Below are 21909 nucleotides of genomic sequence, written 5' to 3'. Positions count from 1 at the left end.
CACGTGACATTTGCGCACAATTTAGCATCATTATAACTTTATGCACACCCAGCTTCCCTGGTCTGATGCTCATTCTCACATTTAAGTTCATAAATATGCACAGTAAAGCCAAATAGTCCTTGCAATACTGTCTCATCCCACCCACAGCTATTTAGCTTCTAGAAACCATTGGGACAGCTGTGGGATGGATCTCATTCACTATTGTATTTTCGTCCCTTTTCACCTGGCCCTCAATTAACCCCTTAACGACCGCGGGCCGTAAAATTACGTCCTAAATGACATAATCTTACTGCCCGCGGTCCTCCGGCGGCAGCATGCCGCGATCGGCACACATCTCAGCTGATTTTCACAGCTGAGATGTGTGCCTGCTAGGCACGAGCAGAATCGTTATCTGCTCGTGCCGATTAACCCCTTATAATGGCGCTGTCAATACATGACAGCGCCATTATAAGCGCAATCGCGGTAAAGTTTTACTTACCGCCGAAACCGGAAGTCACGTGACGCGATCACGTGACTCCCGATAGTTGTCATGGTAGTACAGGGTCATGTGATGACTCCTGTACTACACATGAATTGGTTTCACTTTCGCTGTGCCCGGGGCACAGCAAAAGAGAAAGACAGCGTATCTGCTGTTTACAGCCTTCCAGCTGTGATCAGCAGATACTGCAGAGCGATCGGAATGCTGATCGCAATAGCCCCCTAGGGGGACTAGTAAAATAAAAAAAAAAAGTAAAAAAATAAGTTTTAAAAAATTAAAAAAAAACAAAAAAACCTAAAAGTTCAAATCACCCCCCATTCGCCCCATTGAAAATTAAAGGGTTAAAAAAATAAAAAATATACACACATTTGGTATCGCCGCGTTCAGAAACGCCCGATCTATCAAAATATAAAATCAATTAATCTGATCAGTAAACGGCGTAGCGGCAAAAAAATTCCAAACGCCAAAACGACGTTTTTTTGTCGCCACAACTTTTGCGCAAAATGCAATAAGAGGCGATCAAAACGTAGCATCTGCGCAAAAATGGTACCGTTAAAAACGTCAGCTCGAGACGCAAAAAATAAGCCGTCATTGAGCCTAAGATCCCGAAAAATGAGAACGCTACGGGTCACGGAATATGGCGTAAAACGTGCGCCACTTTTTTCGGACAAACTTCCGATTTTTTTTTAACCCCTTATATAAAAGTAAACCTATACATGTTTGGTGTCTACGAACTCGCACTGACCTGAGGCATCACACCCACACATCAGTTTTACCATATAGTGAACACAGTGAATAAAATATCTCAAAAACCATAGTGCTATCGCACTTTTTTTGCAATTTTTCAGCATTTGGAATTTTTTTGCCATTTTCTAGTACACAATATGGTAAAACTGATGGTTTCATTTAAAAGTACAGCTCGTTCCGCAAAAAATGAGCCCTCACATGACCATATTGACTGAAAAATAAAAAAGTTACGTCTCTCAGAAAAAGAATGGCGAAAAAAAAAAACGGAAAGCGAAAAATCGGCCGGTCGTGAAAGGGTTAATGGAAACTTGCAAAGGAACACCAGGGAGTGGAAGTTTCTAACCCGGGGACATTCTCCATAGAGTCCTGACCTGGTAACTAGTGGACAACAGACCACTTTGCACTCTTCTTTGATTCATGTCCAGGACCTGGAGTTGATTCAGAGGGTCTGGCTGAATTCAGTTTGGTCCACCAATCTCACCACACCTTCCACAGATTCAACTTTTCTACATTAATTCTCCTCCATAACTGACTAAAATATGGTTGCTGTCTATCTTTTACTTACTATGCGCCACTCTACAGGAAGGTGTCTTTAAACCTTAACCATTTCCTGCCTAAAAGGAGCCAGGGAATAGTCATTCAAAACCCAGCCGCTAGATGGCGACATTACATGAGTATTAATCAAATAGTCTCAATACACATTCACTTTAATAAACTGTAGATTGTAGGGCAGGAACAGCCGAGCCTTACATCCCATTATAGTTCTAGCAGTGCATCAGCCGGTACATTGCAAGTCTTTGTTCTTCTTTCATGTCACAGGTCATACACCATTTCAAGATTGAGAACAGCATCAAGTAACAAGGTAGTTATACTTCATCAGAAAGGTTTCTCTCAGGCAGAGATTTCACAGTGATCTGAGGTTTCAAGGTGTGCTGTACAAATTCTTTTGAAGTAGCTTCTAGAGATGAGCAGACCCATGAAAGTTTGGGTTTTGCAGGTTCAGCTGCATTTAATAAAGTTCTGTTGTAGACCTGAACTTGACCTGCACCTCATTGGAAGTGACTAAAAGGGCAGTTTGGCTCTCCACGTAAATAATGATTTTCAGGTTTTTTTTAACACACTACATCTGCTAACTCTGATTTTACCCCCAGTGCAAGCGGCTCGCACTGGGCCGAGCACTGTGCATACCGGAGTACAGTGATATTTGCTAGAATGATATGCGTACATAAACCACTCATACTCTGAACTCGAACACTAAGTTTTGTATAAAGTCTGTGTTCGGTACGAACATCGAACTTTAAAGTTCAGGTTCGCTCATCTCTAGTAACCTCAAGTAAGTGGGCAGGGTTGAGGATCATAGATGCAGAGGTCATGTGTGGCGCCCCTGACCTGGTCAGGCACCACTGAGTACTGCACCCATGCTGGGGACAGTATAAAACAGGTAATCCAGAAGGCTGACCGAGGTGTGACTACACAGGCGCATAGTGATCAGGTCTCACACATGTACCTTTGGGAGGACCCCTGGGGATCCCAGGAGGGGGCGAAGCCTCCATCTCCACTCGAGGGGTGTGGTAGAGAGCCTGGTTGCTAGGTGACGTAGGCAAGAATAGGAGAGGAGGGAAGAGTGAGCCGAAGACAGTTGAGTGGTGAAGTTCAGGGAGAGCAGAAGCAGACCCTGTAGCTCTACACAATTCTGACAACGTACGCGCAGTGACTACCGACGGGGGAGATCGGTCACCTGGTAGTGCTGCCCGAAATCCACCCACGACTAAAGAGAGAGCAACGGAGTGGAGAGTAAGGAGACTGTCAGGGAGATACCAGGCCCAAACGGGTAGCAGGTCCCAGTGCAGGGATAGATCCACCTGTCCTTTGCCAAACCTGCATGAGGGGGCACTTTACACCCCCAAGACAACACCACAGAGTCCGCAGCCACGTAGCAAAGTGAGGGCCCATAGCTCACAGGAGGCAAGCAGCCGGAGTGATCTGGTCCAGGCTACAAGCAAACGGGCCAAAAGGAAGGGGAGAGAGGCACCAGCAACTTCCCTGGGCGACCCCAGCAGGGCTTCAAGCAGGGGTTACCCCAAAACACAAAGGTCTAAGGAAGGCGAGTCGGTAGCCACCCTCATCAGTCAGCCTGAAGGACACCTGGTTCCAGCCTGGTTCATCCCAGCTACGCCCGGGTTACTCACCCTGCCACCATCAGTGAGTAAAACCCCTGAAAGACATCCTGCTTGTGCGTGTGAGTCATTCTGCGACTTGTAGTTCTACACATCTACACAGGGACCTGGGGCTTGCCTTACTCTCAGGAGGCTATTACAACCGACTGCACCCACCATCAGCCCCAGGCACCCCTAACCTGCAGTGGCGGTCTCCACTGACCGCAATTCTGAGAGTGGCGTCACGACAATCAAAATAGAGGATTTCCTACCTGTGACAAGATCCAGCTGCGTGGAGTCCCTGAAGGTAATGCACAGCTGCACCGACACCGCACCTCGGGGCCCCACATATCTGGCGTCACGAACAGGATAAGGACTAGACCTGTTCAGACAGGTGACCATGTGCCTGGGCGGTCCGCTTGAAAAATTGGAAGCGCCGCCATATTGCCACCATGAAAAGCGCGCTGAAAAACAACAGCAGCCCGCGCTGGGAGAAGTTACCGCCCACGAAGAGGTGTGGCTACCCAGAGATCCCCTGCTGGGTCCTGGTCTCGCAAGTGATGAGAGCGGAGGCGTTCAGGGACGTCGGGAAGGAAAGGGAGCCAGAAGCCTGCTGCTGGAAAAGGCAGAGCAGAGACTGATAAGCCTGCTGTTGGGAGAAGAGTTCAAGGCAGTGAAGGAACTGGCACTGAGGCTGCAAGCCTGCTGCTGAGAAAAGATCTGCAGAGCAGCGACGACGTGGTGAAGATGGCGTCTGAAGATAGGAGCCCAGAGCCGGGTTCCGCTGCCTGGTGGTCCTGGGAGCTTGCCCAGTTCAGCAACCGACTGGAAGCGAGGATCGTGCAGCAGATCCGAGAGGGACGTGCGGAGCTGCAGGAGATGGCTGCGGCGGTTCAGGCCTACGAGAGGGGAACCGCACGACGGGTGCCAGACCGAGCGGCGACGACTCAGGCCCCGATGATGCTACCGATGGGTGAGTCCTGTGTTGCCCCTGCCAGCGCGAGTGCCCCGACCCCTGCTGCCATGCCTGCGGTCCCTGGAGAGATGCCCGGCGCGGCGGCGCTGACCCAGGCCGCCGCCAAGTCAGGTGCGGTCCGCCAAGCCCAGACCGCTGCAGCGACGCCCAGCCCGGCCCGCCAAGAACCGGCCACAACAGCGACGCTGATCCAGGCCGCCGCCTTACCAGTCTCGGCCCGCCAAGACCAGGCCGCCGTCATGCTGGGCGCGGCCCGCCAAGGCAAGACTGTACAATTATTTACCCCGGCCCGCACAGATCCCATCGCAGCTGCGACGCCAATCCAGGCCGCCGCAGCGATGCCCTGCCCGGCCCGACAAGATCCGGTCCCTGCAGCGACGCCAATCCAGGCCGCCGCAGCGATGCCCTGCCCGGCCCGACAAGATCCGGTCCCTGCAGCGACGCCAATCCAGGCCGCCGCAGCGATGCCCTGCCCGGCCCGACAAGATCCGGTCCCTGCAGCGACGCAAATTCAGGCCGCCGCAGCGATGCCCTGCCCGGCCCGACAAGATCCGGTCCCTGCAGCGACGCCAATCCAGGCCGCCGCAGCGGTACCCTGCTCGGCCCGCCAAGTCCAGGCCGCCACAGCGACGCCCAGCCCGGCCCACCAAGAACCGGCCACAACAGCGACGCTGATCCAGGCCGCCGCAGCGATGCCCTGCTCGGCCCGCCAAGTCCAGGCCGCCGCAGCGACGCCCAGCCCGGCCTGCATAGATCCCATCGCAGCTGCGACGCCAATCCAGGCCGCCGCAGCGATGCCCTGCGCGGCCCGCCAAGACAAGACTGTACAATTATTTACCCCGGCCTGCAAGGCCAGAGCAGACACCGCTCCCCAGCCCAAGGAAGTCCCTGCTAGGAAGTCCATGCTGGGGGAGGACCCCGAATACTGGAAGCTGAAGGCTGATCTAGAGACCCACTTCCCAAAGGAGATGGTGGACCGGTATCTGCTCCCCCCGCACACCCACAGGAAGACTCCTGCAACATCCACGCCAAAGAGTCCACCGCCCTGGCCTGCTGATGAATATCCATCCCTAGCGCTGCCACAAGAGGAGTGCTCAGAAGAACTAAGGGGGAGGGGAGGCCAGGAAGCTGAGGAGCTGACCCCAGAGCCATCAGCAGTGGATGCAGCACCAGTCCAAGAGCCAGAAATGCTGCCGTACTCCCGCTGGGATGAAGAGGGCCCGACATCCTCCGCTGAAGAAGATCTGTCCAAATACATCACCTGGGAGCCTGCAAGCGGTGAAGTGGCAGCCAGGCAGGACCCAGCCCGCAGGACACGGCGCCGTAGCAGGACAAGGGATCCACCTGCACAGCAGTCTCCAGAGGAGAAGGACGAGGTCACGGCCAGAGACTTAGAGGAAAAGCGGTCCTTGAGAAGAGCCAAATCCCAGGTCAGAGGCCCACTTTGTCGAGGAGTTGTAGAAGACTTCAGTCTAAGGTCTGGATATGGCTTTATAGTAGCACCTGGTGTAAAGGAGGGCATTTTTGTGAACAGAAGGGATGTAAGAGCACATTTACCTAGAGGACATCCAGGAAGAAACCTACAGATAGGAGACCCGGTAGAATTCACCAAACACCAAGGAGAACGCGGATGGTACGCACTAGATGTCACACCATGCCCCAGAAATCTCTACAGTAAACCTGCTATCTCAACAACAGAAGATGAAGATAGAGATACAGAACAAGAGAAAGAAACAGACGACGGAAACACAGAAAATGTCAGGTGCCAAAGCCCAATAGGCAAAAGCCCTGGTGGAACGGAGTAGAGAAAAGTAAAGAAAAGTACAGCAGTTTGAAAAGTTTTGCAACGTTTACATGTTCAAGAAATGCGCCCACATGAACTAATGTGAGAAACCTCTTTTTGCACTTTAACCCATGAACCTTAAGGCTATGAACTGGCTATAGCCACAAACTCTCGCAGTGTAAATAGTTACCCCAGAGGTACCACCACCAGAGCCAGCCTGTTTAAGGGCCTGGCTCGCCTGCAACCAGGGAGCACGCCTGTTTATGGGGCCTGGCTCTCCACCACAAAGAGGGTACCTGGTCGGCACCAACTGTGGAGGCCGCCTCTACATCCTGCTGAGAAGAGGCTGAAGGCGCGGCTCCACCAGGCCAGGTATACCCTGAAACCACCAGACCATGAAAGCCGCCTCCACATCCTGCCAGAAGTGGCTGAAGTCGCGGCCAACGGGAGAGGCAGATTGGAGGAAAGGTCTGGGGAAACGGATGGCCCAGACCTGGTTACCAAAAGAAACCGGTGACCTGCCTCCTGAGAGGGTTTTGGGTGGGTTAACGGACTTGTGGGTGGAGGGTGGTGATGTATGGTACCTGGTGGTTTTAAAATGTTTTACTGTTTTACGCATTTTAAAATGTTGTCTTGCAGCCCGAGGACGTGCTGGTGATAACTAAGGGGGAATGTGGCGCCCCTGACCTGGTCAGGCACCACTGAGTACTGCACCCATGCTGGGGACAGTACAAAACAGGTAATCCAGAAGGCTGACCGAGGTGTGACTACACAGGCGCATAGTGATCAGGTCTCACACATGTACCTTTGGGAGGACCCCTGGGGATCCCAGGAGGGGGCGAAGCCTCCATCTCCACTCGAGGGGTGTGGTAGAGAGCCTGGTTGCTAGGTGACGTAGGCAAGAATAGGAGAGGAGGGAAGAGTGAGCCGAAGACAGTTGAGTGGTGAAGTTCAGGGAGAGCAGAAGCAGACCCTGTAGCTCTACACAATTCTGACAACGTACGCGCAGTGACTACCGACGGGGGAGAACGGTCACCTGGTAGTGCTGCCCGAAATCCACCCACGGCTAAAGAGAGAGCAACGGAGTGGGGAGTAAGGAGACTGTCAGGGAGTTACCAGGCCCAACCGGGTAACAGGTCCCAGTGCAGGGATAGATTCACCTGTCCTTTGCCAAACCTGCATGAGGGGGCACTTTACACCCCCAAGACAACACCACAGAGTCCGCAGCCACGTAGCAAAGTGAGGGCCCATAGCTCACAGGAGGCAAGCAGCCGGAGTGATCTGGTCCAGGCTACAAGCAAACGGGCCAAAAGGAAGGGGAGAGAGGCACCAGCAACTTCCCTGGGCGACCCCAGCAGGGCTTCAAGCAGGGGTTACCCCAAAACACAAAGGGCTAAGGAAGGCGAGTCGGTAGCCACCCTCATCAGTCAGCCTGAAGGACACCTGGTTCCAGCCTGGTTCATCCCAGCTACGCCCGGGTTACTCACCCTGCCACCCTCAGTGAGTAAAACCACTCCACGGGATGGGACGGTCTGGTCACAGGTAGGGAACCTTCGTTTTGGGATTCGTCGTGACGCCACTCTCAGAATTGCGGTCAGTGAGGACCGCCACTGCAGGTTAAGGGATGCCTGGGGCTGATGGTGGGTGCAGTCGGTTGTAATAGCCTCCTGAGAGTAAGGCAAGCCCCAGGTCCCTGTGTACGTGTGTGGGACCACAGGTCGCAGAATGACTCAAACACAGTCCAAGAAGTCTTTTAACGTGTTTACTCACTGTTTGGAGGTCACGGTGAGATGCCCGGGCGGCACTGTGATAACCAGGTGGAACCAGGAATTCCAGGAGGCCGTTCTGAGGGTAGCTGTCCACTCGCCCTCCTTGCACTCTTTTTTTGTTTGGGAGGATCCCTTGCTTGAAGCATTGTAGGACTCCTCCAGGGAAGCTGTTACTATCCTGCTCCCCTCTCTCTGGCCCGTCTGCCGGCAGCGTGGCCTTGGTGGGATGGCTTCGGGCCCTGTCCCCTTATGGGCCTGGTGATTGATGCTTGGCTCGAGCTCGGTGTAGTAGTGGTGAGGGCATGAAGTACCCCCCACCTGTAGGTTAAGCAGCTCTGGATGATTTGCTGCCTGTACTGGGGATCTGTTTCCCCTTGCGTGCTCGGATACCAGGATCTCCGTACACGGTAGAATTCACCAAACACCAAGGAGAACGCGGATGGTACGCACTAGATGTCACACCATGCCCCAGAAATCTCTACAGTAAACCTGCTATCTCAACAACAGAAGATGAAGATAGAGATACAGAACAAGAGAAAGAAACAGACGACGGAAACACAGAAAATGTCAGGTGCCAAAGCCCAATAGGCAAAAGCCCTGGTGGAACGGAGTAGAGAAAAGTAAAGAAAAGTACAGCAGTTTGAAAAGTTTTGCAACGTTTACATGTTTAAGAAATGTGCCCACATGAACTAATGTGAGAAACCTCTTTTTGCACTTTAACCCATGAACCTTAAGGCTATGAACTGGCTATAGCCACAAACTCTCGCAGTGTAAATAGTTACCCCAGAGGTACCACCACCAGAGCCAGCCTGTTTAGGGGCCTGGCTCGCCTGCAACCAGGGAGCACGCCTGTTTATGGGGCCTGGCTCTCCACCACAAAGAGGGTACCTGGTCGGCACCAACTGTGGAGGCCGCCTCTACATCCTGCTAGAAGAGGCTGAAGGCGCGGCTCCACCAGGCCAGGTATACCCTGAAACCACCAGACCATGAAAGCCGCCTCTCCACTCGAGGGGTGTGGTAGAGAGCCTGGTTGCTAGGTGACGTAGGCAAGAATAGGAGAGGAGGGGAGAGTGAGCCGAAGACAGTTGAGTGGTGAAGTTCAGGGAGAGCAGAAGCAGACCCTGTAGCTCTACACAATTCTGACAACGTACGCGCAGTGACTACCGACGGGGGAGATCGGTCACCTGGTAGTGCTGCCCGAAATCCACCCACGACTAAAGAGAGAGCAACGGAGTGGAGAGTAAGGAGACTGTCAGGGAGATACCAGGCCCAAACGGGTAGCAGGTCCCAGTGCAGGGATAGATCCACCTGTCCTTTGCCAAACCTGCATGAGGGGGCACTTTACACCCCCAAGACAACACCACAGAGTCCGCAGCCACGTAGCAAAGTGAGGGCCCATAGCTCACAGGAGGCAAGCAGCCGGAGTGATCTGGTCCAGGCTACAAGCAAACGGGCCAAAAGTAAGGGGAGAGAGGCACCAGCAACTTCCCTGGGCGACCCCAGCAGGGCTTCAAGCAGGGGTTACCCCAAAACACAAAGGGCTAAGGAAGGCGAGTCGGTAGCCACCCTCATCAGTCAGCCTGAAGGACACCTGGTTCCAGCCTGGTTCATCCCAGCTACGCCCGGGTTACTCACCCTGCCACCATCAGTGAGTAAAACCCCTGAAAGACATCCTGCTTGTGCGTGTGAGTCATTCTGCGACTTGTAGTTCTACACATCTACACAGGGACCTGGGGCTTGCCTTACTCTCAGGAGGCTATTACAACCGACTGCACCCACCATCAGCCCCAGGCACCCCTAACCTGCAGTGGCGGTCTCCACTGACCGCAATTCTGAGAGTGGCGTCACGACAATCAAAATAGAGGATTTCCTACCTGTGACAAGATCCAGCCGCGTGGAGTCCCTGAAGGTAATGCACAGCTGCACCGACACCGCACCTCGGGGCCCCACACATGCACTACACAATCTACTGTTCTGAGATGTCTGCCCAGAAGTTTTCTTTGTGTCTTCATTTATGTTAACAATTGTTCATAAATGAAAGCCAGACTCCAGCATTTCCTTAATATATTTTCATGCCTTTGGCTGCATCGGTATAAAAATGTACTCATTTGGAGTACAGATTATGGCAATAAAAGTGTCAGCTCTATACCTTTGTCCTACAAATAGTGTTGAGCGAGTAGTTGACTATTCGTACTCGCTATGTTTTTAGTGAGAACTGTCCACTACTCGCATATTCGTTATGAGTAGCGGGTGCAATGTAAGTCAATGGGAAATACTCGCTAAGTAGCGAGTAACCCGAAAGCCGCACTTTTTGTGCAAGTATCGAATAGTACGGTTTTCGGGTTACTCGCTACTTAACAAATATTTCCCTTGACTTACATTGCGTCCGCTACTCGTAATAAATATGCGAGTAGTGGACAGTACTCGCTAAAAGCATAGCGAGTGCGAATAGTTAATTACTTGCTCAAAACTACCCACAAACTCTGACAATACCTCAGTAGATTGTTCTGATGAGCATAACTTATTTATATGTATAAATACATGTGTGGTCAATATATAGGACTGGCACATGACTTATTTCTTCCAAAACCAAAACTAAAGACCAGGGGGCACTCACTGCGAGTGGAAGAAAAGCGATTCCAACAGCTAAATAGGAAAGGGTTCTTTACAGTTAGAGCGGTCAGACTGTGGAATGCCCTACCACAAGAGGTAGTAATGGCAGAAACTAGAACAGCTTTTAAAAAAGGGCTGGATGATTTCCTCAGCACACAAAACATAGTTGGTTATAAATGACTTAGTGACCAAATTTAAAACTGGTGGAGGAAGGTTGAACTAGATGGACCTAGGTCTTTTGTTCAACCTAAGTAACTATGTAACTATGTAACTTGAAAGGAAATTGGTCAGTAGGTTTTTGCTACCTCATCTGAGAGCAGCATGATGTAGGCAAAGAGATCATGAATCCAATGATGTATCATTTAGATTACTTAATGTAGCCTTTCTGACACAATCAAAGATTTTATGTTTTAACAAAGCTGCAGAGCTTAAAAACTTGCCTCGCCCATCCCAGACTTTTACTGTACATTTCTATCGAAAGAAGCTGCTAAAACAGAGGGGTCAGAGTCGGACTTGAGCTTACACACTCCTCAGTCCAACTAATAATAAAGCTACTTAAGCTTAGATTTACTTTGCAGGTAAACAAAAACACACTGTGTAATAAGAGATGCATGACTGTAATCTGTATGTTAACCCTTGCAGCATGATGTCTTCAGATTACATAGCACAAATCTGCTGACAGATTCCTTTTAGGAGGAGCAGATAGGTGCTTACCCTTTCCCATGATCTGATATCAGTGCAGCTGAAGAAAAGCAAACTGACTGGAAAAAAATAGGTGTTTGGAAGTCATTTATATAGATTTTTTTTCAGGAGTGAAGACGAATCCCCTATGAAAGTGAGTTCAATAATTTTCTATAATGTACAAAATTGTTATTATTATTATTTTTTTAATTCTAGTTTAGAAAATCATTAAATTAGGCATAATTCAATTGTTGAATACAGTTCAATTACTGTGACATAACCTATCATCTATGGATGTTTTTGTGTTCTATAAATGTGTTAAATGTTTTATTAGTTTATGGGTTTTTTAAAGAACCATTAAGTCATTTTTGTGCTTTCAAAAGCCTAGATGACTTGCTGAAGTGCGGAGTAACATTTGCAGCAAACATGGTGGTGGTGGACAAGGAAAGTACAATGAGTGCCGAGGAGGATTATATGGCAGATGCAAAGACAATAGTCAATGTGCAGACTCTTTTCAGGTTGGTCTGAATTTTTGGCACTTATACACTTATAGTATTTAACTACACTGTATTTAATTTTCAAATGTTTGAAAGCAATATACATTAATTGTCTGGGTGACTAAATTGCCTCCCAACATAGTACTGTATGTTTGTTAAATTGAATTATAGTAAACAGTAAAAATAAGTGTAATAATTAAATTTATGTTTATGATACCTTGAAGAAGACCCAAATGATAAAGGTAAATTAGTGTGTCTGATGCATCTAAGGTTAGCTCTAAGGGCTCCAACACACATCCGTTAAAACCACGCACGTGTGATACGGGCCATTTTTCGGGTCCGTTTTCCGTTTTTTAGGTCCGTTTTTATGGTATGTGTGGCCTGCGTGTGTATCCCGTATGCTAGCCGTATGTGCGTGTGGAATGTCCGTGTGTGCGTGAGTGAAATAACTGACATGTGTGTGTGTGTTGTCCGTGTGAAATGTACATGTGTGATGCAAAATGTCGTTACTACATGTCGGAAGACAGAGTAGCGGGATGAGAATGAACTCGGGTGAACTTCACTCGACTTCATTGTCATGCCGCGGCTCTGTCTGTGTGCCGTGTACTGATTAGCGGTCACCTGTGAAGGATTCACCGGTGACCGCTAATCCCCCGAGTGACTGAAGTGTCCCCCCCTCTCTCATACTCACCGATCCCCGATCACCGGCGCTGCCCAGCATTCACACTGCTCCGGCGGCTTTTTCTAATTTGAAAAAGCCGGCCGCTCATTAAACAATCTTGTATTCCCTGCTTTCTCTCCCACCGGCGCCTGTGATTGGTTGCAGTGAGACACGCCCACCACGCTGAGTGACAGCTGTATCACTGCACCCAATCAGAGCAGCCGGTGGGCGTGTCTATACTGTGCAGTAAAATAAATAATTAAAAAAAACGGCGTGCGGACATGCTGCTGTGCAAAACGCACACAGGTACGGATCACGGACACGGACAAACGGACATGTATCAAAAACGCACGTGGAGCTTTTATCATATAATAACATTGGTGCACGTTTGGCCGTGTCTCCAGTATACACGGAAACGGACCAAACACGCACGTGTTTCACAGATGTGTGTTTCAGGCCTAATGCTGAGTGGCTGTTAGTCAGTGCAGGGGATGCAGTTACAGCTGCCGCTCACCATACTCTGAGCAATGACTGAACCTGCGCTGGCACCTGAATGTTAGCTGAACACTAAAGGGAGGAATAGAGTTTATTTCCTACTGGCAAGGGGGGCTCTCAGTGCAGGCATCGGGCAGGTTCAGAATTTTCTTAACCTTCAGATTAATCCCCATATCTGCAGGATAATTGCATATTTTCACAGGACAGGTTCCTTTTAACATTTTTTTGTAGAGTTCATACATGCTCCCTATGCCGAAAACTATGTCATGCAGAAATAAAAAAACAACAACCCAGAATTAACAGGTGGTAAAGTTAAAAAGTTAGTGTCATGTTTGCACCGCTCCCAAGTGACCTGACACCCCGATTGTTGGACAGAGGACACTCTTGATTAAGTTACGGTTCACAACTAGTGATGAGCGAGTACGCTTGTCACAGCTCGGTACTCGCACGAGTATCACTGTACTCGGGCTACTCGGCGGGTACCGAGTAATTTCGTGATGCTCATGCTATACACGTGGTCTTCATCCCTGCATGTTGGTGCTCTTTTAAGAGCCAGCTCTCATGCAGGGATTGGCTGGCAGACCACTGCAATGCCACAGCCCTGTTAGTTGTGGAATTGCAGTGATTGGCCGGCCCGCACAGCGTGACCGAGCCTTTATACCGGCGGGCGCGCTGTGCTCTGCACACAGCCATCTCGTATTCCCTGCTTTCCTCGCCCACAGGTGCCTATGATTGGTTGCAGTGAGACACGCCCCCACGCTTAGTGACAGGTGTCTCACTGCACCCAATCACAGCAGCCGGTGGACGTGTGTATACTGTGCAGTGAAATAAATATTTAAATAATTAAAGAAACCGGCGTGGGGTCCCCCCAATTTTAATACCAGCCAGATAAAGCCATACGGCTGAAGGCTGGTATTCTCAGGATGGGGAGCTCCACATTATGGGGAGCCCCCCAGCCTAACAATATCAGTCAGTAGCCGCCCAGAATTGCCGCATACATTAGATGCAACAATTCTGGGACTGTACCCGGCTCTTCCCGATTTGCCCGGATGCGTTGGCAAATCGGGGTAATAAGGAGTTAATGGCAGCCCATAGCTGCCACTAAATCCTAGATTAATCATGTCAGGCGTCTCCCCGAGATACCTTCCATGATTAATCTGTAAATTACAGTAAATAAACACACACACACCTGAAAAAATAATTTATTAGAAATAAAAAACACAAACCAATTCCCTCGTTACCAATTTAATAAGCCCCAAAAAGCCCTCCATGTCCGGCGTAATCCACGGACCTCCAGCGTCGCTTCCAGCTCTGCTGCATGCAGGTGACAGGAGCTTCAGAATACACAGCTGCTCCTGTCAGCTTCACACAGCAACTGAGGTGAGTAGCGCGATCAGCTGCTATCAGTCAGGTAACTCACGGCCACCGTTGGATCCAGCGGTGGCCACGGATAAGCTTAGTGACAGCTCAGCTGATCGCGCTACTCACCTCATTTGCTGCGTAGAGCTCACAGGAGCGGCGGTGTCTGCTGCAGCTCCGGTCACCTCCATGCAGCAGAGCTGGAAGCGACGCTGGAGGTCCGTGGATTACGCCGGACATGGAGGGCCTTTTTGGGGCTTATTAAATTGGTTACGAGGGAATTGGTTTGTGTTTTTTATTTCTAATAAATGATTTTTTCAGGTGTGTGTTTATTTACTGTAACTTACAGATTAATCATGGAAGGTTTCTCGGGGAGACGCCTGACATGATTAATCTAGGATTTAGTGGCAGCTATGGGCTGCCAATAACTCCTTATTACCCCGATTTGCCAACGCACCAGGGCAAATCGGGAAGAGTCGGGTACAGTCCCAGAACAGTCGCATCTAATGTATGCGGCAGTTCTGGGCGGCTGCTGACTGATATTGTTAGGCTTGGGGGCTCCCCATAACGTGGAGCTCCCCATCCTGAGAATACCAGCCTTCAGTCGTATGGCTTTATCTGGCTGGTATTAAAATTGGGGGGACCGCATGCCGTTTTTTTTAATTATTTATTTCACTGCACAGTATACACACGCCCACCGGCTGCTGTGATTGGGTGCAGTGAGACACCTGTCACTCAGCGTGGGCGCGTGTCTCACTGCAACCAATCATAGGTGCCGAAAAGCAGGAAAGCAGGGAATACGAGATTGTTTAATGAGCGGCCGGCTTTTTCAAAAGAGGAAAAGCCGCCAGAGTTTAGTGAACAGCTGTGCAGCGCCGCGGCAGTAATCGGGGAACGGTAAGTATGAGAGAGGGGGGAGACTGACCGACAGACTGTGAGAGGGGGACAGACAAGACAGAGAGAGACTGACAGACAGACAGAGAGACCGACCGACGGACTTAGGGAGATAGAATGAAAAAAAAAAAAGACCGACATCGCTAGTAAAAAGCACAAAACATGCGTTTTGGACATCAGAGTGCCACACAATGTTTTCACTTGTTTTTTCTTTCATGTAATCTCAAAAAGTAACATACACCAGCTCTATCTCATTATTGGGTGCCCTTAACATTTCCGCCATGAAAATTCATTTTGGTGTCATTTTGGAAGGTTTTCTGGTGAGTCCGTAAAAATGGCGTAAAACTCGGACAAAATTGTTCACAGCTGTGACTTTTGAGTGATAAATGCTTCAAGGGGTCTTCCCCATGCTGTTGCCATGTCATTTGAGCACTCTTCTAAGACTTTTGTGACATTTTTAGGGTTTCTACATGCTGCCGGGACGTCATTTCATAAAAATACTCGGGTCTCCCATAGGATAACATTGGGCTCGGTGCTCGGGCCGAGTACACGAGTATCTTGGGATGCTCGGCCCGAGCCTCGAGCACCCGAGCTTTTTGGTACTCGCTCATCACTATTCACAACATCATCCATGCTTCACGGTGGGAACCAGACATGTAGAGTCCATCCGTTCACCTTTTCTACAAAGACACGGTGGTTGGATACAAAGATCTCAAATTTGGACTCATCAGATCAAAGAACAGATTTCCACTGGTCTAATATCCATTCCTTGTGTTCTTTAGCCCAAACAAGTCTCTTCTGCTTGTTGCTTGTCCTTAGCAGTGGTTTCCTAGCAGCTATTTTACCATGAAGGCCTGCTGCACAAAGTCTCCACTTAACAGTTGTTCTAGAGATGAGAAGGTGTGTCCAAACTTTTGGTCTGTACTGTATATGGTGCCATTAATTCCACAGCACTTTACAGGTATCAGCAACACTGTCCGTATTGGGGCTCACAATCTAAATTCCGTATCAGGATGTCTTTGTAGTGTGGGGGGAAACTGGAAAGCCTGGAGGAAACCCACGCAAACAAGGAGAGAACATACAAACTCATTGCAGATGTTGTCCTTGGTGGGATTTGAACCCAGGACCCCAGCGCTGCCAGACTGCAGTGGTAACCACTGAGCCCTAAAGTATTAATTAATAATTAAAACAAAAAAAATAAAACATTCATGTTTTCTAATTTGCTTTCATTTTTTATTGTACATTTTGTCTATTTTTTAGGTCCATGATTATGGAATCAGACATCTTGTCTGAATTTTTATTAGCAGCATTTAGAGATCTGCTTTGCAGCAGCTACATTTACCATAGCCTTCAATAGACAGGAAAGTTTTTTAGGCATGTTCTGATTCTGGTTAAGGGTCACTATACTGGGTGGGGAAGGAGGCGAGCTGTGACCATTACCTTTTGAAATTGGTGGATCTCTTGTTATCTATTTTACTGTACATTGAGAGTTGGTATTGGTCATTGTAATTTTGCCTTGATGACAATGAGATACCTATTGAAATGGGGTCTGTACAGAACCTAATATCAGACTTTTTGGCAAGTGTGAAAATTCCAAAATATCAAGGATATTTTGTAATATAGCTAGATAATAAAAAGAAAGATAGATAGATAGATGGATAGAGGGATAGATGGATAGAGGGATAGATGGATAAAGGGATAGATAGATAGAGAGATATATAGATAGATGATAGATTTCATTGTAAATGTTTTTTCATAATTACATCAATATAAATGGAAAGAAAAATAATCTGTATCTTCAAACCTTATGCAGTATATCTATGGAAATCAGGCATTCTAGCTATTGAAATATGCCTAAGAAAAACATACGCATATTGACTATGACAATTACAGTATATAATTTTCATTAAAGGGGTGGTCCAAAGGCAAAGTCATTTTCCTCCTTAGTCCTTATCTATTTGATGCCATAATCTAAGAATTTTTTTAATATACTTGCATTAAAAATTCCCTAACTTGCCCTTAATACTTTTTCTAACTGTTTTTCTATTTTTTTTTTCACTTGCTGTCTGATTATGATTTCTTTGAGACTTCCCAGTGCATGCAGGGATACTCAAATAAAGTGTCATCAGAGCAGGGGGCAAAGGCAGCGGTTACTGCTGGATCCGCTTCCCCCTTTGTGAAACAAATCATCATCAGTGATGGTTGTTTCAGGTGCTCATCCCTGCTTGGTCCCTGTAAGCAATGTGCACTTTTTTGTTATCTTATTTGAATAGTAGTGACAGAAAAAGAGTGGTCATACTTGGCATGCAGAAGATAAGCTCTGATCTCGCAAGTGATGTCACTGTTTTTTCTTAGTATTCTGAAACTGCTCTGTTACCATCTTAGTACATTTGCATTCATCTAAGACAACAACATGATGGCAACTATGCACATCACACAGTGCACAGCACGCAGGAACAGAGCAGGGATGAGACCCTGAAATGAGCATCACTGATGATGCTTTCAGGGAGGGAGTAGAGGATGCAACAGTGACCGTAGCCTGTTTTATTCTCAAATGAATCATCATCATCAAAGAGGAAATAAGAAAAAAAAAACACAGAAAAGTAATTAGATAGTTTAGTGAGGGAAGGATAGGGAATCAGTTTAGGATCACCAAGCCCGCCTGAGATCGCCGATCGGGTTGTCGATCCTAGCTGATCCAATCATCAATCCTTGCCGAACACATTAAATTCAATGGGAGGCAAACGTGATATGCTGTAAAATGGTGTAGGGGGCTGTAATAAAAAAGGGTTAAAGCAGTACACACCAAGTCACCCTGCAGCACCAGTGCTACTTCCTGGTCTGAAAATTATCCCTCATACGTATTCACTGTTCTCCCCTTCCACCAGTGTCTCTGATTGGCTGCTATTGGACCATGCTCCCACCCTTTGAGACAGCATCTGTGATTCGTTGGAATCACAAATGCTGTCTGTGTCCTTATATTGGTGATAAATTAATAAATAAAAATTGGCGTAGGGTCCCTCAATATTGAGGCCAACAGAGATAAAGCCATAGCTACAGGCTGTAGCCCCAGCTGTGCACTTATCTTGGCTGTGTATCAAAATAAGAGGAAACATATGAAGCTTTTTTTTTAATTAAATAAATAAATAAATACATAATTTAAAAAAATGGCGTGTGGTTCCCCAATTTTGATACTCAGATAAAGTCCAACATCTAGGGGCTGATATTCTCAGACTGGGGAAATCCATGCTTATTTTCCCCAGCCAAAAATAGCAGCCTGCAGCAATCCAGAATGGCCGGAGAACTGACCCCCCCTCCCCCCGGGCATGTGTGGAGTCCAGCATGACACTGATTGGAGTGGAGGTCATGGTGTCACGGGTAGGGGAGGGGGAGTAAGTCAGGGTACAGTTAAAAGGTGAAGCTGGGGGAGGAGCGGCACTTTTCCCGCTCTGGGACACCAGTGAGAGTCCCCATCCCTGTACCTGCTATGGACTCCGTGGATCAGCTCCTGGAGCGGCTGAGAGCTGCTGCTGGGACCATCCCCCCAGGTGGCTGCAGAGCCTGGTAGCAAGGATCTTCGGTGGGAGTCCGGGGGGGGCAGGGACTGCACCCCTGTGACAGCGGCGCCCCCGGAGGTCTGGACCGGCAGAGAGGCGGTCACCTGACCTGACTCCCAGGGCCCAGCGTCGCCGCAGAAGCCCCTCCGGGGACCCTCCAGGCCGGACGCCGCGAGCTGCAAGGTCCAGCAGGCCCAGGCCTGTGAGGAATTCTAACGGGCGGCTGGGCCCAGCGGCGGTTGGCAGGCCTGCGCTGGAGTTGGGGGCGGGGCCTGCTGCCGCCTTGTCGGCGAGTGACGTCAGCGGTGCGGCGGGGCGCTCTGGTGATGTACCTGCCGAGCACCCTGAGCCCCTCCTCCCTGCAGCATCGATGCATCAGAAGGATCCCTGTGAAGTGGGCGAAGCCTGGCGGTGGCAGTCGGCAACACATCGGGCCTGGCATTCAGGGCCTGAGGCTACAGAGGCCCTGTCTGGAAGAGGAGCCACATGGAGCGGGGGCGGGGGGGGGCTGCGCTCGGAGAACCCTGAAGAGAATATGCAGCTCCCTCTCTTTTGTCGGCGCCACTGATCGACGGGTCCAGGATGTGCGGCCTCTGGGGCCTCGGGCTGTGCGGCTGCAAGAGCCAGTGGAGCGGAGTCAGAGGGGAGGAGCCAAGTCAAGCTAGATCGGAGGGACATCAGGATGCAGGAGGTCCGGCTGGCGGGGTCTCTACCCTTGTGCAGCTTGGTGAGTATGATTCTATGTTTTGTTTGTCTTCACATGCTGGTCAGGTACACAGTAAGGGGGGGTGACAGGTCAGCTGGGGTTAGGATTGGGGGTGCCAGCGGGTGTTAATGGGAATGCGTTAAGTGGGGAGTTGTCAGAATTTAAGTTGCGTTCGCCAGTTGGGGGCACAGATTGGGGGCCAGGGAAACCCCGGCGCCAGTGGCGGCTTGGGTTAATTCGTCCGTCATTGCGGCTAGTGAGTCCACAGTTGGGAGTATCTCTTCCCCAGTATTAGCGGCAGTTCAAACAGAAAAGAGTAAGGAGGTGGCAAAATTTATTTTGAAAAAGGGGAAAAGACGATAGCAAGAAGGTAGATGTGGAGAAGTGGCGCTGGCACTTGATTTTTCAGACATATGCTAATTGGTTGCAGGCGTTGCAGTTTGGGCAAGAGTAATTGGCAAAAAGGCGCCAGAGAATTGTTTTCATTTGTTTTGCTATATGGGCTCGATTGGTGAGGCCTATAGGATTGATGGGGGGTAGACCTTGATCCGTTATGACGAGCAGTGTCATCAGAGGATGGCTGCCGTCCATCCATAAGATGGGATCAGAAGGATATAGGTTTGTGGTTGCGGGTGATGGCGGCAGCCAGATATGGGCAGTCATTTCAGGGCGGGGCCGGGTTCCCCGGCCGGTCAGAAAGCTGGGGTTTCAGTGGTCAGTACGGACAGACAGGGTCCTAGAAGTCAGGTTCGTGTTGGTAAGTTAATGAGGGGGAATGCAAGTTCGGTGCCACTTGCCGTTGCTTGGACACCTCTGCACCCACTGTAATGGAGCATCCCATGGGGTGTCCAAGGGTCAGACACCGGTGAGCTTAGTTGCGATGCTTCCGTACTTAAATAGGGATCCTGATAGGGACAAAGCTGAAGTTGGAGGTTGGGTTTTGGGGAGGGTTTCAGGATTCCTTCCCCTGTTTTTGAAGTTCCAGGGACAACCAGGAATCTCTCTCGGCGTATCAACATGTGGCGGTGGTAGGGGGAAAGTTAGGAAAGGAGGTGGCGTTGGGGAGAATGGGGGGCATAGTTAGTCACCCTCCTACCTTTTTCTAATTTTGTGGTTTCGCCATTCGGGGTGGGGCCCAAGGAGGAGCCAGGTAAAGTTCGGCTAATCCACCATTTGTCTCATCCCAGGGGTAGGTCAGCGAATGATGGTATACTGGCTGAGCTTCGTTAGGTGGTGTATACGTCATTTGATGAGCCTACAAGTGGGTAAAAAGTTGTGGGAGGGGTGTGTTGATGGCAATAGACAGATATTGAGGCAGCTTTCCGGCTCTTACCGGTTCATCCACAATGTGTTCGGTTATTGGGTTGTTTTTGGAAGGGAGATTATTTTGGAGACCCCTGCTTGCCAATGAGTTGTGCAGTATCGTGTACATTTGTTGAAACCTTTAGTTCTTTTTTAGAATGGGTGGGGCGTGATGTTTATGGTTTGGCATCACTGGTACCTTACCGGGATGAATTTTTGGTGTGTGGGATTGGCTGTTTCGGCACAGGCACCAGCAATGGAATGGATAGCGAGAGGCTTTGGGGTGCCTTTGGCACCTGGGGAAAAACTGTTGGGCCGAATACCTGTATTTGTCTTCTGGCCATTGTAATTGACTCAGTGATTTGGGAGGTTCGGCTTCCTGACGACAGGTTGCTACGCTTAAGGTTGAGGTAGCAAGGGCATGCCGGGTTAGAAAATTACAATTAAAGGAGGTTCAATCACTATTGGGGGAAATTTAATTTTGCATGTCGGGTAATGTCAATGGGCCGAGTTTTCACGTCGGCTAGCTTGCGCTACAGCTGTAGTGCTTGCTCTTCACCCCTACATACGTTTTTCGGCGGAACATAAAGCGGACTTGTTGGTTTGGGGAGAGTTTTTGGGGAGCAGGACAATGGTCGTTCGTTGCTTAAGGATGAGGTAGTGAATAATTTCAAATTGGAATTGTTTACAGATGCTGCGGGTGACTCAGGTTTCGGGGCCTTTTTTCAGGGTCAGTGATGTGCGGATTGGTGACCAGAAAGTTGGATGGCGGAGGAGTTGGCAAGGAATGTGTCGCTGTTGGAAATTTTTTCCAATGATGGTCGCACTTCATTTGGGGAGGGACCAGTTGTCGAATAAGTAGATCCGGTTCAACTGTGACAATATGGGGGTGGTGCTGGCGAATAATAACGGCTCGGCATATTCTCCCACAAGTTGTTCTGGTGTTGCGGCAGCTGGTCTTTGTTTGGAAATTAATACGTGTCACAGCAGCTCAGGTAACAGGTATAGAGAGCCTAATAGCGGATTTCCTCTCTTGTTTTCAGTGAGATTGTTTCCGGGATTTTGCGGTAGAGGCGGACGGCAGCAGCTTGTAGTCCCCTGCGCAGCTTTGTAGCGTGGTCTTCAAGCAGCAAGACTACTGATTCGGGCTGTTTGGCTGGTACCACGTGGGTGGCGTATCAGGCCACATGGGTTCTCTGGGAGTAGTGGTTGGGTGGTTGCATGCTGATTGAGGA

The 21909-nt window shown here is 49.4% G+C and overlaps 1 protein-coding gene across 4 annotated transcripts in view; it reads left to right on the top strand.

The window, feature by feature from the left end:
- The window catches only part of KCNT2 (potassium sodium-activated channel subfamily T member 2), a 1626062-nt gene that overhangs the window by 1329239 nt on the left and 274914 nt on the right, over window positions 1-21909 (top strand). For all 4 annotated transcript variants that reach the window (XM_075322033.1, XM_075322031.1, XM_075322032.1 and 1 more), the window contains exon 21: window positions 11587-11721. In XM_075322033.1, the coding sequence (XP_075178148.1) occupies window positions 11587-11721 (135 nt within the window). The remainder of the gene's footprint in view (window positions 1-11586; window positions 11722-21909) is intronic.

The sequence above is a fragment of the Anomaloglossus baeobatrachus genome, chromosome 8 (assembly GCF_048569485.1).
Source record: "Anomaloglossus baeobatrachus isolate aAnoBae1 chromosome 8, aAnoBae1.hap1, whole genome shotgun sequence".
Lineage (NCBI taxonomy): Eukaryota > Metazoa > Chordata > Amphibia > Anura > Aromobatidae > Anomaloglossus > Anomaloglossus baeobatrachus.
The sequence above is the reverse complement of the archived record's forward strand: the minus strand, read 5'-3'. Positions and strand labels throughout refer to the sequence as shown.